Here is an 18702-nt window from a genome sequence, read left to right on the forward strand (position 1 = left end):
AATAACTCAGAAAATCATGTCTTAAAAAAGGCTAGGCGCCAATTCAAAGATCTCTTCCTAAGAAAAATCATTTTTAAGACATGAGTTTCCGAGTTATTTGAACTTAACAGATTAAACATTAAAGGTATTAATTCCTGGCGTAATAAAAATAATTGTACCTTAGCGTTTTTTCTTAAAAATTAGATCGACAACTTTATAAATTATAACGTCTGCAAAATTGTAATAGCAAGCAAAATATAAAATGAGTAAAACTAGGAAACCACAAATAAAATGCCTCATATTATAATTGAATATGTAGGTATAAAAAAGGAAAAAAAAAATGGCTTTTATAGAATTTATCAATAACCAAGGGAACATAGCGTAATAAAGTACACCCGCCATACTGACTGTCAGGATGGCGGGTGTACTGTTTTTTGATGATAACTTTATGTACCGTGAGGTACAATTTTTTTTAACGGAGGTACTAAATAGTACAAATTAGGTACAAAAATATGGTATGCTTTTCATTTATTTTTATTTAGGTACACCCGCCATTCTGACTCTCACATTATATTAGGTTTGGAAATAAAGGCTTCCATAGAACCCTAAAAACATATATTGGACTTATTATTTTCGTACAATCATCATAAATTGGCACATAAGTACATTTTAATTTAATTTATTTTCAATAAGTACATCTAAAGATTTTATGATTATTTCATTGTCGATTTTACTGATAATTGATAGTTAGGTATGTTTAATGTTTTATTATTTATAATATTTTCAAAATGGATCTTTTTGCCTAGGAAGTGATCAGAAGTAGATAAAAATTCATAGTTCAGTCGCGTTTTTTTTTTTTTTTACTACGTCGGTGGCAAACAAGCATACGGCCTGCCTGATGGTAAGCAGTCTCCGTAGCCTATGTACACCTGCAACTCCAGAGGAGTTACATGCGCGTTGCCGACCCTAACCCCACCCCCCTCGTTGAGCTCGTTGTTTCCAATACATTTCGTACAACGGACTGAAAATTATACATAAATAAATAATTCTTTGTTAATTTTCGTTCAACGGACCGGAAAATTGGAGCACATGTTTATAGGAAGCAGGTAGAGGAGTGGACATAGTATTTGAAAAGGGCTAAATAAGCAGCCTTCCAATCGTTAACGCTCCATAGTGTACCGTAGTCATCTCTCTCTATCACTCTTCCATATTAGTGCGACAGTGACAGTTGCATTCCGTTCGCTACGGAGCGTTAACGATTGGCATGTTGGTCTCTTGCAACTCTTGCAAGAGTACGTAGAGACAGAAAGAAGGGTTGACACTGCGCAGTCTTCCGAAATTCTTGGGAAATTTGTTGTCTAAAAATATCGATACGGACAAAATGCCAAAAATATGTACATAAACTACCTTAATATATGAGCAATAAGGTTGTGTATACATATTTTTGGCACTTTTCCCGTATCGATATTTTTAGACGTAACTGTACAGAAACTAGGTAGGTATATTATTTCGCCCTATCCGCCAAACAAAAGGTGAATTAGAATAAAAACCAGATTTAAGTATATGTTGTACCTATGCGTTTATTTCTTATTAAACAAACAGGCCAATCCTAGTTTTAATTATTACTTATTAGATCTCTTTCCAATATGATACTGATATGAGACTGATCTGTCAGTGTCCAAAGTGACATTTCTTCAACCAAAATCGTCACTTTTGATACTGGCAGATCACTATGATATCAGTATCATATCTAATAACTAAAACTCGAATTGGCCTGATAAGTATTTGCTTTGATCTGTGGTCTGCAAAAGTAAACCGTTTGAAATATTAAAGGGATTGAACTTACGGAGATTTTAGGTCGTTCTTTTCTTTTCGCAGATTTCTAAGCCGCTCGAGTAAACGTTTGAACTAACCTGTGTTCTTTGCAGTATATCTTTTTGATACAGATTTTTGTAGCATGTGCTTTTGCGGGAAAGAAAACTGACCAATTAGTTTAGGTATCTCAAACAAATCCGAAGTTTTGGATTTATATTCTGTAGGTATGTACGAGTATAAGTATCTTACATGCAAAATGTAATCATGCATTGGTACATGCAGTGAGTTCCTGGATTTCTGGGGAACCTTTTACCTACTTGTGTCGTGTTTCGTTAGTGTGTTCTTCTGTAACCGTCTTAAAATTATTATCCATAATATAATAGCTAAAGTAGCACCTGCAAAGCAAAGCTCAAATAAAGCGGAGTAAATTCAGAGCTAGAAGCATGTTTGGCGTAGCGGTCACAGTAAGACGCGACAGTGCTTAAGTACATAAGCCCCTTAAACCCGCCGTTTCTGAATCTATTTCGCGTTGTAATTTCGACCATGTGTCCTTGAGACAGAACAGATTTTGCTAAAACAGCGGAATCAAATTTAGTCTCCATTTAACACGGGTCTGCTGACCTGAAATGTAGCGACACCGGTTAAAGGCGCAGCTTGAATATAGGCACTGTTTGCGATCGTCAATATCACCGCATTGTGGTTCTTGTCTCGCTCAAATCCTAAAGGTATAAGCACGATAGCGTAAAGTCTTACTGTGACACAGTATTAATAATATAGTACATAATACAGGATGGGGCTTAGCTAGAACTTCAATTAAATATCTATAATAATCCTAAGTTCAATTAAGATTAGCTGAATCAATATGAGATCTGCAATGGTCTCGATATGCTGGCAATACAAAATTATTTTTAGTGTATCTTTTGATCCAGCTTATCTTTATCTAAAAAAATTAAAAATGAAATATGTGTTATGGATTTAGTTTTTATTTATAAAGAGGTTATATGTCGCGCTTTTGAGGGCCTTCTGCGGCTCGTTGTGTCGGATATTAAGAGGTAACACCTAAGCCTATACACCTAAGCATCTGGATTTTATATGTTATAAATACTTTTTTCAAATATCGTACGTACGGTAATGTACGAGTAACACATCTTATATGTGTCTCTATCAATCTTTAACTCAACAATTTGTCATTACTGCTACCTAACTAAAGATCAGTATTAACCTACAACCCAATGGAACTTAGTCTTAATAAAAATGCATGACACATATAACGTGTTACACCGGCCACTGAAAGTGGGGTAGGTACATACTGAGCAACATTTACTTTGGGACAACCCCGAAATCACGAAAAAAAAATTGAATCTCCCATACATTTTGGCTGGCTGATATTGATATCAATCAGTTGAGTCAATTTTTATGACTTATACAACGTGTAATTTCAGTGGCTGGTGACGTTGTATATCTAAAAGTATACTTTAATATTTTGTTAGATCTTTTTTTGCAGCATGTAATCTGCAGAAGTCACCGCAAATTACCTAATAAGTAAAATTATGTAGCATGAAAGGGGATAATTATGAAATATATGAACCTGCTACACATTAAAGACAACATTGATATATATGATCTACTTTATGTGGTTCTATTGTACGTATGGGTATTAGGTATATCTATTTTTTTTTACCTATCTCGCGTCGAAACGTGATAAATGGAGGTACTAACTATATTGCTTTCAGTGCCTTTCTGCAACTGCAACTTTATGAGTTGTACCTCTCAATAAACGATATACTTAGTCACATTTACACATCTATGCCCCATCCTGTACGTAGCAGTGTTCACGAAGCACACCTATTCACAACACAAAGTGAATGTAGAATTGTCTGTGTGGGGTCAAACCTCGCTCCAATTTTCAGCGACAACCTCATCGACTGATGCATGAAAAAAAGTCAAAACGATTAAACTTTATACAGTATGAGATGGTATCTAAACATGAATCGTGATAAAAACAAATACGATCTATACAAATGTCTTTACAAATATAATAATTAATAAGAAAGTCCTAATCAATTTTTTAATGATAACATGGGTACATGCAATATCCATTTTGGTAAATTACTTATGATTTCATACATTTGTAGGTAATGACAAAAGCGAATCGGGAGTGCTTTTGTATTACTTTGGGGACTCATTTACTTTAGTTTCATGCTGTTCCCTCTAGTAGTTTCTCGCTTTAATGACAATGGTACCTACTGAAAAGAGTAGTAAAACTCTAACAATATTCATAAGGGAATTATGTAGTCCAAATACGTTACTACCTATACAGGTTTTTGTCAAACACTGAACTGAACCCGTAAAGAATAATAACCACTATTAAATTCCATCGAATTCGATTTACGTTATTTACCTTATATAATTATTTATCTTTGTCTTAAACTATATCATTTCTCCATCCGTGTAACAATATGAGCAACAAAATATTGAAAAAGGCTTGTATGTGCATGTATTGCCTCCACTGTAAATTGTATTGACTTAAAATCAAGTCGAATTGGACTAAATGATTTTCGAAATCAAATTTGACCATAAATAAAAAGAAATTGACCTGTTTATATTTTTTAATTATTTTATATTTTTTCTGAGTTAAACTTCCACGGTTTTACCAAATTCCCTAAACTCCAAAATCAATCCTCCTATTCACAAAACACAAATGTATACGAATATGTAAAATTTTACTGTAAGTATTTACGAATTTATCATGTACACATATTGACAACACTAACCTTATTAACCTTAATGTGGGATTAGGTTGGTATTTGTTATTTGTCCCATAATGTTTATTTATTGTATACATTTAAATTTCTTTCATTACGGCATTTGACTTAAATATTTTTGTCAGGAATTAATAAATTAGAGCACCTTACTAATGCACATAGATATTTATGTCTTTTTTTACGAAACTCGGATGTGCGCTGGCAAGAATCTAAACAATTTCTATAGATTGCTATGTTGAATCTAGACTGAAAGTGACATAACACTTTTCCAAGTTTAACAACTTTCTACAATGAACAGCCTGCTGTAGCTTGTTATTTATGAAATTGGAAGCTAACTTTAAAACTGACCAATAGTTTATATTTTCTGATCAACACCTTTCATGCAGACTTCGGTCCAAAACTTACCGACGATAGTAACAGCAGGCGCGACGTCGCTCGCCTCCTGGCCTTCAAACTGGCTCCCGTATTGCTCAACTTGGTTCTTAGTCAGCTCCAGGTTAAAGCTGAAGTCGGGCTGACTGTCCATAGAGTCGCCGAGGTCGATGTCATCGCCGGCGTCGGCGGGCGGCGGCGGCGGCGGCGCCGCGGGCGGCGGGGCGTCTTTCCCATTGTTGTTGTCTCCGAGGATCACTGGCAGCGTCCGGGGCAGGCATACAATGAGAGCAGCCGCTCCACGTTATCGTCAATATTAACCCCGCTAGTTGATGAGGTTTTTGTTTACCGGGACGGTCAAAATGTCCAATTTAAAAGCTGCCTATCAAATATCAATCGATTTCTATGTCCGCTCGACAATATTCTTAATATAATGTAAGTACATAAATCATAGAGGATTCCGAATTTTAGCGAAAAGAAGCTGTTCACCGTCACGCTACTATGATGATGACAGGTAAGTTAGTCAGTATTTCGGGCTGTTCGTTGAAAAACCTCGTTCTATTAGGATGCATTTATGCATATGTATTTACATACCTACATAAATGCATTCTTCCATGTCAAAAATATAATAAAATTATCCGCCTGTCTAGAACATTGCAAGCCTAAGATCGATAACGCACCGGAAACAATAAAGAGGCGGTCACAGCCATATATAAAGAGGTCAGAATTGTATTATATAAAGCGATAGCCTCCTAGTGACCTCTTTTAAAGGTACCTAAGTAAATGCAATTATATGATCGTGAGTGCACGAGCCATAATGCTTTTAAAACCTTTGACGCTCCGCTGCAAGGTTTTATCTAGTTACAGATTTTATTACAACTTTTGTGAAGTTGACGTAGCCGAGAGAAATTGAATTGTGAATAAATAATGCTGTTTTTGTTACGATTACGACCGTCTCTGCTGCTAGTTCCATTACTTGTTTACGTTTGTGGATTATATAATTTTATTGTTTCAAATCGCCTGTAACCGTACTTTTCATCAGAAAAAATACAGATCACTCAGCGGTTTCGTAAAATACAAAAAAATACAATGTTACAAACTAAAATTAATAAAGTATTTTACGTGTTACCAGTGTAGATACGCAACATGGTAAAAAACTAATCAAAAATCCCGTTCCGCGTGCCTACAAAGGTGCCAATCACATTTAAATACATTGGACCGCCTTTGTAATAAAGGTATATAAATGAATTATACAGAAATGTAAGCTAAACTGTACATAAAATACTCGTATTACATGTGACACAAAACAGTGACAGCGGCTCACTATTAATGGCGATTCTTATTGCATGTTCGTAAAATAATAGTGAGATTTTCTTCTCATCATTATCAAATTGATTTTCATTCTAATAAGCAGTGAAATTGATCGAAAAATCATTATTGTAATACCTACCTGTATGCATACTGGAGGTCTCGCAGCTACATGTAAATCGATGGATACCAAAACGAACAATTTCTTTACATTTTTCTAATTTTTTTTCTATTTATCGATTTAACTTCTAAAATAAATTATTTTAAAATATACATTTGAATACACAAGTGATATCGGAAGATCGGACACTTATTGCATTCAGTACATACACCTAAACACCACATATAATTAACATGACGACGGACAGCATTTGGAGAAGAGTGTATACAATAAGTTGAAGTGAAGATAAGGGTAGTGTGTGACACCTAGAGAGGTACAGCATACATCATTAATAGTATTTTGTTGTATTTATAATTTGATATTGAAAAGTAATTTTAGTACATTACACATTTTGAATCCAAAATAGCTAGTAAATGTTTGTTTTAGTATAAAACATTTAATTTAATTTAGAAATATCATAAATAGTTTTACAACGTGAGATGCCAATTTTTCGGTGTATTTTTTTATTTTGTTTTCTATTGTTGATAATCTGTAAGGTACAGGAATAGCGATTATTTATCTCCCTTGATATCCTTTCATCGTTAAATGAACTCGCGAAATAACTTGGTTTGCTTATGTTGAAGGAAGCTAACAACACGTAGAAACAAGAAAAATATAGAATTTAAAAAAAAAACATCAAGTGTTTCACGTTTACGTAACTGTTAGATAGATAAAACGTGCAATCATGCAGTTGTGGAGATCACACATGTTTGCGTCGCAGTAAGAGTTGAGGCGACGATGTGCCTCTCGCTTACACCCTCGGTACATGAGCGAGAACCAACCGCATCGCTCGCTTCATCTCTCGGTGTGACGTCAGGCTAGCCAGAAAAAACGTGCGTACACTCAAGTTGGTAAGAAAAAGGAGTTAGAGGGATGCGCAGTGACCGAGTCTTTTGGTTCAACTGATACTTCACAGTTATTTTTGAAATTTTAAAGTATCTTAGTTGAGTGATTTCTGTCAAGGTAGCCGTAACTGCACATACCTGGCGACTTATTCACCTGCCAGCAATACCATGCCAATTGGGGAAAAACCACAAAATACCCAACCAGCCTCAAGCTATACGCTAGGTGACAACCGCATAATGTTGGCCACTATGTGTATACAATACAGATACTCGGTAAATACAGCATGACACTGATACTTCCGAACGAGGACAACTTCGATCATGATATTCACTATCATACTTTATTTATCAACTGCGAGGAATTATTCATGTCGACAACTTTTTCTCCTATACTACTTTCAGGTTTTCAATCGGGGTTTGAAAGTTATGGGCCGGGTGTTTTGCAAACTTAAACTGGATAACGCCTCAAAAAACTCTAGTACACTGCAAGATAGGATTTCAGTGCATGAGAAATATACTATAAACGACATCTTAAAGTTAAAGTTGATGTAAATACGTACGAGTAGCGCAGCGTACGTTTCAAATTAACGGAGAAATAAATAATAATAATAATGGGTTGCACTCCGGGAGTGCTGGCAGAAGTGAAAAATTGAATATTAACGTTGTGCATTTTTGATATTTTGGAATGGTTAGGGAATAATTTTGCACGAATTGCTTTAATTATCAGTATAAAAGTATTTATGTGGTAAAATACAATATTCATTTATTGCGCTATCGTACACAAATATGACAATTTATATTACATTAAAACTTTTAACACTTCAGAACTATTACAATTATTTAACATTAAATGTTTATCTCTCAGAAAAATCAACTTCCATCCATAATTTCAACGACTCTTACACCGTCATCATTACTAGAACTATCATGGAGTTTTTCATCAGGTCACGTGTTCGTCTTACGAATTTTCAATCTGACGAATCTGTGGGTCACGTAGACCTGTCGCGAGTTTAACATTTTTTTCCGGTCACAAAAAGTGCACAGCGCCGCTAAAGAAGTTTTCACTTTAAAAAACTTTGCTTCCCTTGAGATTCGAAACCGGTTCTTCGCTCAAAAACAATACATTTTTGTAATTTAATTTATTTGATTTAAGTAGGTTTTGTATTTACCAAACGCATATCATTTTTGCCGACATAGTTCGTAGCGCTACGGCGTAGCTCGTAGCAGTGATTGCCCGCTTCATAGGGATTTAACTTTACAGCATATTTCTTTTACTAATATTTTCTAGCTAAACCGGTAAAAGTTTTCTAAAAAGGTCGCATACATAATCTCATCTGTCTGGATCAAAGCCGGGACAACATGCTCTATTTCTGTACTCGATGATTAAAATTACATTGTGTATACACGCGCTGAATAAATAATGATGATAGCATAAAGAGAAACTTGACGCGGTGTAACTTATTTCAAAACAAAGAAAATGTTCTTAATATTACATTAGATTGAAAACGTATCAGCAGGTCATCTAAATTGGAATATATCGCTTGAAAGTTTAAATCATAATTACCAATTCTAATTATCAGTTGCAATCACAACTAAAACTATCGGTCGGTGCGATACAAAAAGTCTTTGAATATGTATTCTAATATTTAGCGATCGAGTAATAATTATTGAAATATTTGTAAGATGTTATGCGTTGTGATACATTTGCTGGCGAATGTTTGTGAACGAACTTAGATTGAAGGGTTTGCTTCAGTATCCCACCGCTATTCTCCTTATCTGAAATCTATCCTTCTCCTACTTCATTTTCGTTTTCGCAGCGGCCGTACACTCAAATCCTGGAAGGGTGCCAACATTTGGTGTTGCAAATTCCAATGTAGACTACATTGGAATCTGCAATCGAGATATTTGACATTTTCCAAATAGGATAAACGACTCAGTTATTGACACTTTCTTTAATATCGATACCTATATTTTCAGCACGTTTTCCCCTCTATAGTTTCCAATAGCAGCGATATGGATCGATAACAACAATAAATAAATTGTAAAATTTAACCGTCATTTCTCGTTTAGATATTTCGCGTAAGCAAACTACGGAAATATTAACTAACCAAGATCGCTTTTCAACGATAGAGCTGCCTGAAAGTTGTACCCTTAATAAAAACTTTAGCTACCTACTTAGACGAAGTTTTTCGTTCCCTTCGAAGTTTACCAACCCGTTTTTCATAACCGATCCGCAAAATCATTTGTTATAACACTTAAGTACAACATTTTCCAAAAACATTTACGTATTTGAAGGTGGCGTGATCACTAAACTATGCGAGCACTATCCTTAAAATGAGACTCATATTTTTTTTTGTACATGTTAAGTCACTCGAAGTTGTCCAGGTTCGTAAGCGTGGTGCACGAAGGTTCAGAAAGGTGGAGGTGGCTTACTTTGCTCGTCGAAGCCTCCAGCCGTAGGCGAGCCCGGGGGTGAAGCGAATACCGGCGGCGCGGAGTCCGGCGGGGACCAGTCGTCCTCACCGCCGCTCAGGGGCTCTCCGTTCTATCACAAACAAGTTTATTCTTAATAAAGTAATCTCCTTTAAATGAAGTCTCACCGTTGTGGTCCTGCGGAGACTTACCTCGTCACACTCCTCGACGATCAGCGATGGGAAGTTGCCCATGACGCCGTTCGCTTCACCGCGCCACCAGCCGTCGTCTACGCCGTGTGCGTCGCGCGAAACCACGCGGATAATCTGCACACGATCAATTGCTTAGTTACCAACCAAATAAGTACTATAAAGTTAAATAATTCAATACATCCGTCTAAATAATTGAGCAAACTGAGAGGACGCTCGAGCGGGGCGTACGGCGTGGCGTCCACGTTAAACAAATGCAACTCTATGAGAGCGGGCTCGTGCACGCTGCTCTAATCACTCAGAAGCCCGAAGCACGCTGCGCGCCCCGCTGAGCGCACCCTAGTCGCTCGCCACTCATGATCCCAAATATGTCTGCATATTGGCCGTAAATGAGAATTACGTTAGAATTAGATGATCAAAAAAAACAACAAATAGCTAATGCTAATATCTACTAAATATGCCACTACAATTTCTGAACGAAGTCGAAGTCTGTCTTGCAAGTTACAGTATACAGTTGTATACGATTAAGAAAATGCACCAAGCCGAGCCATTTATGAATATAATAAATTTCAAATAATAAACGAGTATATTTGCAACTATCAACTTATGAAACTGACTACTGAACCCTAGCTATCCGTAACAAAGAAAGAAACTTGAACTAAATTTAGAACTTAATTAATTATTAAATTATATGAATGCGAGATAAACCCACAATTAAAGTTTTTTATACCTAACCTTATCTTTCAAAATGATTAGACTTTCGACGCGTAACAGTAGAAAGAAATTTTTTACGACACGATATTGGAGTTTTAATGTTTGGTACTTAATTAGATACGCACTAATTTAGAAACAATCTGCAATGCTTTAGATCCACACACACGTGAGCTGTCTTGTTCGCGAGCAATGCGCCCGTTCAAGGACTTTGAGGCCGCGTGCCGCCAGTGACTGGCAAACGTTACCGGATTCCTTTCGATTCGAAATAGCACATCCGTTCTTGACGGCGACGCTGCTAGAACTGACCTACACCGGCGTTTCCTCCAGCACAACCGAATAAAAGCAAGTACGGTTACGCGTAGAGCTCCGCGACCTACGGCGTACAGAATTTTCTTCTAATATCTTCGGCAGCTAATGTTTGCCATAAAAATTATCACGACAATTCCCGAGTGAAGTCGAAGCTTTATGTTTAAGATGATAACGTCTGTACTAGTCAGTGACGCGATTGAAACTGGCCCACGCTAGCGTTAGACTGGAATCGTTACCTAGGTAACATTGATGCTCTACGCGCTTACAGGTACATTCATCTTTGTGTGCGACGCGTTCGGGCCGATACGAACTTTAAGATACGTCAAATATTAGGTTTAGATACGATATGGATCGGATATGTCAAGAGGGACGGTTTTTCAAACAAAAATGTAACTTTTGACATTGACATAATCAGGGCCTGTACATTTCATGCCGTTGACGGAAAAATGACGCCACGCTACATAGGGTATAATTCCAATTAGTATTTTCGTAATAATTAATCATTTGTCAACCTCTTAAGGTAAGTAATATATGTAAGTAATAATAATAGATACATGACAATCAGTACATAAATGTCTGACTTTCATCTTATTGTGACTCAACTAAATAAAAGATTATTCAATAATACATATTTTTGATTTTCAACAGTGTACATTTTACGTAACAAGTATTTATTTTTCTATACGTGAATAGGTAAGTTATCTAAATTTCTAGTGTTGTAAGAAAACTCCCTGTAAGTTAAACTACGTTATTTTTGCTTCATTGGCATGAAATGTACGAGCCCTGGACATAATATTTGACGACCTAACTTAAAGTCAGTCATCAGTGTCATTCTGATATCAGTGTACGTTCAAATTGGCCTGAGAGATTCTTGGAACCGACCAGCGCCGGCGAGCGCCCGGCTATAGGAGCGCGACATATGGATGTGCGTAGGTATAGGTCTAGCCTAGCCGTTGCGAGGGCGGCAAATGAAATGAACAAAATAACAAGCACGTAACATGTACTATAGAGATAAAACATTCAAATGACTCCGAAGTCTATACAGTATTGTTGTTGTGTGTGTTGCCGCTCTCTACGTGTCAATACCAATGTAAATAAAAAACTTAGCGAAACCTTTAAATTATTGCATTTAGCATCGCCCTTTAAAAAGCTGAATAGAGATGTTGTAAACTTAGTGCAATAATATTTATCTAATTAACATTTTTTTGAAGGAAATGAATTATATACATTTGGGTTTGCATAATTTAAGCCCTGGTCCAAGCTCATTAGAGTGAAAGTTTGTTCATTTAACTTTGCCATAAGTAACTCACTTTGTTATACATATACCTACAAATTAGAGTATAACATAAACCATACTTATACCGGGCTCTGTAACTTGAGCAATTAGTTAAAACATATTTTAAACTCCTCAAACGATAAAACTTTTATTTAACAACTTTCAAAAGTTATGTAGTCTTCCTATTTTTCATACAAATTGATTATTATCTTCAATCTATGCTATCTACATTGTAGACGCTTTAAAGTTAACAAAATTCTTAATACATTGCGTCTTAGAATAGTTAAAATGTGGTTAAAATCATCTTTATAGTGGACTGAAAATCTAAACACAAGCAATTTTTAAAAGTCGCTGAACAAATGTGGGTCAGTTTGAGAAGTACAGCTTACAGTTTAATTTATTGCTCCAAGGTTACAGGGCCCTCCCGGTATTATTATTATTTTTTGTGCCACTTAATGTAATCTTAACATAGAAAAAGCATTATTATATTTATTATCAATTTAAATAACTGTAATTGGAATTAAGCAATACTATTTAGTATTTAATTGTTGTAACGTAGCCATTTTGTTAAAAAAATACATCAATAATAATATGACGCAAATTAAACTGCATAGAAAGTGAAATAATAACTTTCCCTTAAGTACTTAAGTAGTTTGTCATTTTAGCCAGCCATAGCTGCCGCCACCGTGAGTATTTGATATGGAGGAACTGGGACAATGATTTTCTCGTAGTTAAGGCAAAACTTTTAATAACTAATAGGTACTACAAAAGGATTTCTAATTTTACTCTTATTTCGGCAAATTATACAGCGCGTAATTTTGATACGACCACATAATCAAAGGGCAGTTAGTTTAGGCTGTAATGAACACACTTTCATAGGTTTTATAAAAAATGGACGACTTTTGATTTTTCATATAAAATAATTCAGCAAGCAATGTATCACTACAATGTTTTAACTCAAAACGTCTCATTAATGACGCGACGTCACAACTGTCACAAGTGATCATGATGTACATACGACATACATTGCCGCTAAAAAAAATGCAAAAATTAATTATGCTCTGGTAGTGAAGACTAAACTAAATAAAACAATCTTTCAGAATTGTTTTATAGTACTAAAACCTACGTCTAGTTTAAGTTTGAGGTTACCTATATCAAAAGACACACGATGTATATCTACGAGGCGTTTTTACTCAAATACCTGTATACCAAGCTCAGGAGCGGTGCGACAGCTTTGTATCTCGCCCGCGAGATAAACGTCTTTCTCTAATTGTAATAATTAGAGAGTGACGGGTAGTCTATTTCGCGCGCGAGGTCCAGTCGCGCCGATCTTGTGCTAGGCCTACTGTACCATTGGCTATGATGTTACGCTACGAGAGAGCTACATGCTTACTTACACAGCCTTTTATTATTTGTAAATTATGTAGGTGTTTAAGATGGCGATTAATTATTCAAGCTAAGCAATGTTACGCATGATAGACAATGTTGAGCAAATTGATCGTTTAAAACATTAATAATGTTGACACGACACCGTATTCGCACGGTATAAGTATACATATTTGTAAATTATGTTTTAGCCCTGTTAGTGGCAATATTTTTTCACTCTATACAACTATGAAATAACAAAATAAACAACATAATACTTTAAAAAAACTTACCTGTCCTTCTTCAAGATTAAGTTCATCACTAGCATCAGCATCGTAGTCGTAAAGCGCGAAGCAGTAGCCCAGGGTCGGCCACTCCGACTGCGCTTCCTCGACGGCCCGCGCCAGCTCCGTGTTCAGGGCCTCGGCCTTTGGCTCGTCCGCCTTTGCCACCGGCGCCGAGATCACCGAGATCTGGTCCGGGGACTGCACCACGTCCGCGTCCTCCCCTTCCACGGTATAGTCCACCGAAGAGAACGATATCTGAGTGACCAGACCAGGATTGGATGAGGCCTATGAAAAGAAAGTTGAATGAAGCACTACGAAGCTGGCGTTCGGCTGCGCTGCGGTGTTGCTGTGTCTGTGTGTGTAAGGAATTCAGGTTATGTATGTATACAAAGTTTTTGTGAGACTGATATACGATTTAATTTCGCCTGGCATGTGTGCTTCTCCTATCAGTAACGAGATATTTGTTAAACTATCAAACCTACCAAATCAATTTATGTCAGTACCTTTAAAAAGGTTGTATCTCAATTAAATATGTTTAAAAAACTATTAAACACTAATATAGGTATTCGTTACGGTCAATAGACGACGTACAACTTTTAATTGAAACGTGATTTGAGTTTATATTCCTTTCAGAATTGAAGCTACAAAGGTATAATTGTATTACTTTGCCATAAAGCCGCCTGCAACAGCATATTGAACCCTAGGGTTGTCGCGATTATCAAAACTCCAAAGACATACACTAGGCACTGTAGCAGCCCTATCTACCGCCAAGCTATGTCGCAACACTTTTCATTATATAATAATAGTGGTTGATAAAAAATGGCAAAAAGTGCACATCAAATTCCCAACGAAGCACGGCAATCTCCCCAGTGTGCGACTTTGACGAGGAAAGGCAGATTACGTATATTAAAATTTCCAAGCGTAATTTACGGCTAATAGAAAGGATTATGAGGCTACTTTGTTAACTGCACAGTCGGTGGTCTTTTTGTCACAAAAGGATGGGAGATACAACTGTTAGTACACTTTTTAAATCTTTATCTCCTAGGGAGTATTGTATTCTTTGATCTTTATAAAGAATCCTGCATGTTTATGCATGCAGTCCATTAAATAGCCTCTTTATTGCCCCGTTAGTATTTTTGTACTAGTTAATTCCCAATATGACCTTGTTGAATGTTACAGGCCAATTCGAACGGACACTGACATTAGAATGATATTCATATAATATTATTTAGTTATCGTTCTCGACCGCGCCAATATGGATAAGTACGAACGAAATGCACGATATTTGAATGACATCACTATTAGTTAGTGTCCGTTCGAATTGACCTGTTAGTTAGAAGCTTAGCGAATATTTAACTAGTATCAACTCAGACAATTGAAAATTTATATCCGTTTGTCGCAACGGATCGCCGTAAATTTCCGGGTGCAAATAGATTTTCGGCTGGTTACACATCGGTTACATTTCCAATGAACCCGATTATAAATTCGGGCTGTGAAACTCTCAATGAATAAACCATTCCACATTTATGCGTCTGCCATTTCCACATTTATGTATGTAGTTCCAGAGGACGGTATGGCGTATGAATACAATAATGTTTAGGAAAATGAGAGTTTTTCACATCTTTATTTTTTCATACACATTGATTTCTTTGGGGTTACAGAACTAAATGGTTGTAGCATTTTCAATTCTGTCATTTTAAAAAGTTTCTCGGATTTGTACATCACGTTTTAGTTTTTTATTTGTTTGTGAATGTTCATTTTGAAACATAAATGTGTGCTCATATGGTAAGAACTTGGAACTGAATGGGATTACGTATGCAAATCTGAATCGCAATACTAATTTAAACTATGAAAACAAATTAAAATCTGTAACAAACATCCGGTTAATTCATCCGTTTAAGAGTATCGGTATGTAGGCCAGATATATTCCATCTCTTGCTACTCATAACTATATTTAAAAGCTCTTTTAAAAGCAATGTCCCAGGCTTGGACGACCATTTATTATTTAAGGAATACAGAAAATGTACTATTTTCGTTTAATCCCCGTAGTTCTAGAAATGAGAAAAACTATTTCATGGATTTAAGTACTATTTTTAATCACATTTATTATAAAAATCTGGTCACCCACAAAAGACAATGTTTGCTTAAATTTTGTTGCTCATTAGTTGTGTATATAGTTAACATTAATTTTAAATAATGATTTGTGTTGCACTTTAACTCTGCAATTTTTATAAGTAGGTGCAACAGTAACAGGTATCCACTATTCGGCCGAATGTAGTAACGCACAGTTTCGCCGAATACAGAACAGTTGCCGAATATTCGTGGCTTCTCTACTTTTAATTATTTATTCATGGATACTTTTCCACAATTGAAGTCATAAGCTTTTGTTTGATCAGTATTTCTCAGAGGTAGAAGCTTTGCAAACTAAAAACATGTTGTACAATTGAGAACTGCACTAATTAAGTGCATCGATGAAATGGAGGAGAAAAACCCTCTCGCGTCACAATAGACGCTCCCCGCAGCCGGGCAGCTAGGGGCGCCTCTCTCAATTATTACCCGGGCAGATATTTTCATACCCGCATCGTGCATATTCACGGGTCTGCTTTTACAAAGGTTTCTTTGTGCGCGTATTCGCAAAAACAAATGAATTTGAGAAACAGAATGCAGCTAAACTAAGCAAAGGTTTTTTTATTGGCTAGGTGAATAACAGGAAACCCGAGTAAGTAATAACCGTTGAAGCAAATAGGAAGAGAAGGGTAGCATTACTGAATCGATAAAGAAGTACTTATTTTAAGAGTAACGAACCGGTCATTTATATAAAGCGTTAACGGTCTCCGAGTTATACGCTGATGAAATGGACTATCATATAATAATCTATTATAGTAGGTTCTATCTATTATTGACAAATATTATAGGTACCTAAAAATATTTACAATAAATAAAATATTAGAATGGGGTTTTCAATACAAACACGAAACAATACACCGAATTGGACAAAAACACGATGTTTACATTCTATTTCCGGCTCAATCAAATCAAATCGGCTTACTTGAAACTTTTTCATTGCAATATTAAATAAAACATTGCAATATACTTTATAATATACTGTACAATATACTTACATTATTTAACCCTAGCACGATAACTTAAAAATAGATAGATACCTATTACACATAAAATGCAGTTGCATGGAACCGGAACGTTTCAAGACGATGCGAGGAAATGAAAACCGTCGCGGAAGCTTGCGGGAAATTACGGGCAGCACGACGTTCCCATCCTCCGCGGGACTTTTATGTATTACTCTTAATGAATTATTGGTGTAACTATCAGTTGAATGAAAGTTTCAAATATCAAGAAGTAAGAAACCTGTTAAACCCGTTGAATTACTCGGCTTGAAATACGTCTTTTTTCCAGATATCGGACTACTTGTTCATATTTCATGTTGCTATACTGTAAAATGTGCCTAATATACTCTCCACTGAGTAATTGTGAATGAAGTAGGGCCCTTATTCGACATGCTAAAAGTGACGTTTCGTGTTGATTTCCATTTGATGTGAGAAATATTGTGACTTGTCGAATTGCTATTATCACCACCTGTCAGTGAACAATATCCACACTAGAGGCGGGGCGTTGTACCGGAATAGTTTTTGGAACAGGTTATTTGTAATAGACTACTTTTAGCTTGTCGAGTATTTAAAAGTACAGACTTTGATTTCTGAAATAAAACAAATATGAAACTTTTATCACCTCGTACCTCCATTCTTACCGTGACTTTAGGCAGAATAAAATTTTGTTTACAGATGGTCGTCTGGGTGTCTGTTGTATCTAAAAATATTGTAATAATATATAACAAAAATATGACAATAGATTCATAGCCTTCACTCAAAACGTCACCATATTTTCGACCCTTACCGAAATAATAAGTCGATATTTGCATAAATAATCCTTATTTGTAAGACGCCTAAGCACGGCAAATACGTAAACTGCCTATTGGGGGTCATACTCGTAAAACTGGTATTTTAGACGTACTTTTGGTACGAGTAACAGAGACGTACTTTTGGTACGCAGTCCCAGCTCTAGTCAGGATTCTAGTTGTCAAATATAAGCGTGTCGAATACGTATTAGTTAACTGTCAAATGAAATTAGATCAACGGTAGACTTTTTTGTCGATGGGTATGGCTGCCATGTTTGGATTTATGACATTTAAAAGGGGATTCTAAGGCAGAGAGTAGTTTTTTCTGTACGATTTTGATTCTTCTACTGGACGCAAGATGGAGTTAGCTGCCAAATTCCGATCAGGCTGACGCAACTAGGAAGAAAAAAGTTTTGTATGGAATTTGTTTCGCAAATCATTGCCAACGAAGAAAAAGAAAACGTCAGTGCTATTTATTCTGTCAAGTTTACATCAAGTCAACTGTCAGCCTAATTGTTTTGTTTTTTTTGAAGGCTTCAATGTTTTCTTCGGGTATTACGTGTAATTTCTTTATTATTTAGTGAAAAAATCGAAAATAGTCAACCGTGATCAGAGTAAAGAGCGAGTTTGTTACAATGCCAGCGAGAAAACGGTTTACTAAGTGTGAAATATGTGGCAAGCGAGCCACTCGAGAAAATCACCAAAAAAGGGATTTTATGGCGAAATTTCCCTTGGATGAAGACTGGTATAAGTATTGCTTTGGATACTTTTGGCCTTATATTGGGTCAGCAGGCTATAAACACATCGAAAATTAGATATTTTATATTATTTTTCGTTGTGAATTTGGGATGTACTATAACTATCGATAACTGTAGTTTTATTTGTATATCAGTGTAATTAATTAAATTAAATATGTGAAATTTCCTGAGAACTTGCATGCAATATGACCATAATTAATTCGTCGAAGATTAAT

At 36.0% G+C, this 18702-nt stretch overlaps 1 protein-coding gene across 6 annotated transcripts in view; it reads right to left on the minus strand.

Annotated features, from left to right (window-relative positions):
* Positions 1–18702, minus strand: part of LOC133522438 (protein nervous wreck) — an 81998-nt gene that overhangs the window by 1431 nt on the left and 61865 nt on the right. For 3 of the 6 annotated variants that reach the window (XM_061857828.1, XM_061858031.1, XM_061857952.1), the window contains exons 14-18: positions 13823–14101; positions 9869–9982; positions 9678–9789; positions 4965–5189; positions 3688–3719 (exon numbers count right to left, since the gene is read on the minus strand). In XM_061857828.1, coding sequence (XP_061713812.1) covers positions 3688–3719; positions 4965–5189; positions 9678–9789; positions 9869–9982; positions 13823–14101 — 762 coding nt within the window. The remainder of the gene's footprint in view (positions 1–3687; positions 3720–4964; positions 5190–9677; positions 9790–9868; positions 9983–13822; positions 14102–18702) is intronic. The other 3 variants (XM_061857892.1, XM_061858109.1, XM_061858185.1) reach the window with 3 other exon arrangements.

The sequence above is a fragment of the Cydia pomonella genome, chromosome 1, assembly GCF_033807575.1.
Source record: "Cydia pomonella isolate Wapato2018A chromosome 1, ilCydPomo1, whole genome shotgun sequence".
Classification (NCBI taxonomy): domain Eukaryota; kingdom Metazoa; phylum Arthropoda; class Insecta; order Lepidoptera; family Tortricidae; genus Cydia; species Cydia pomonella.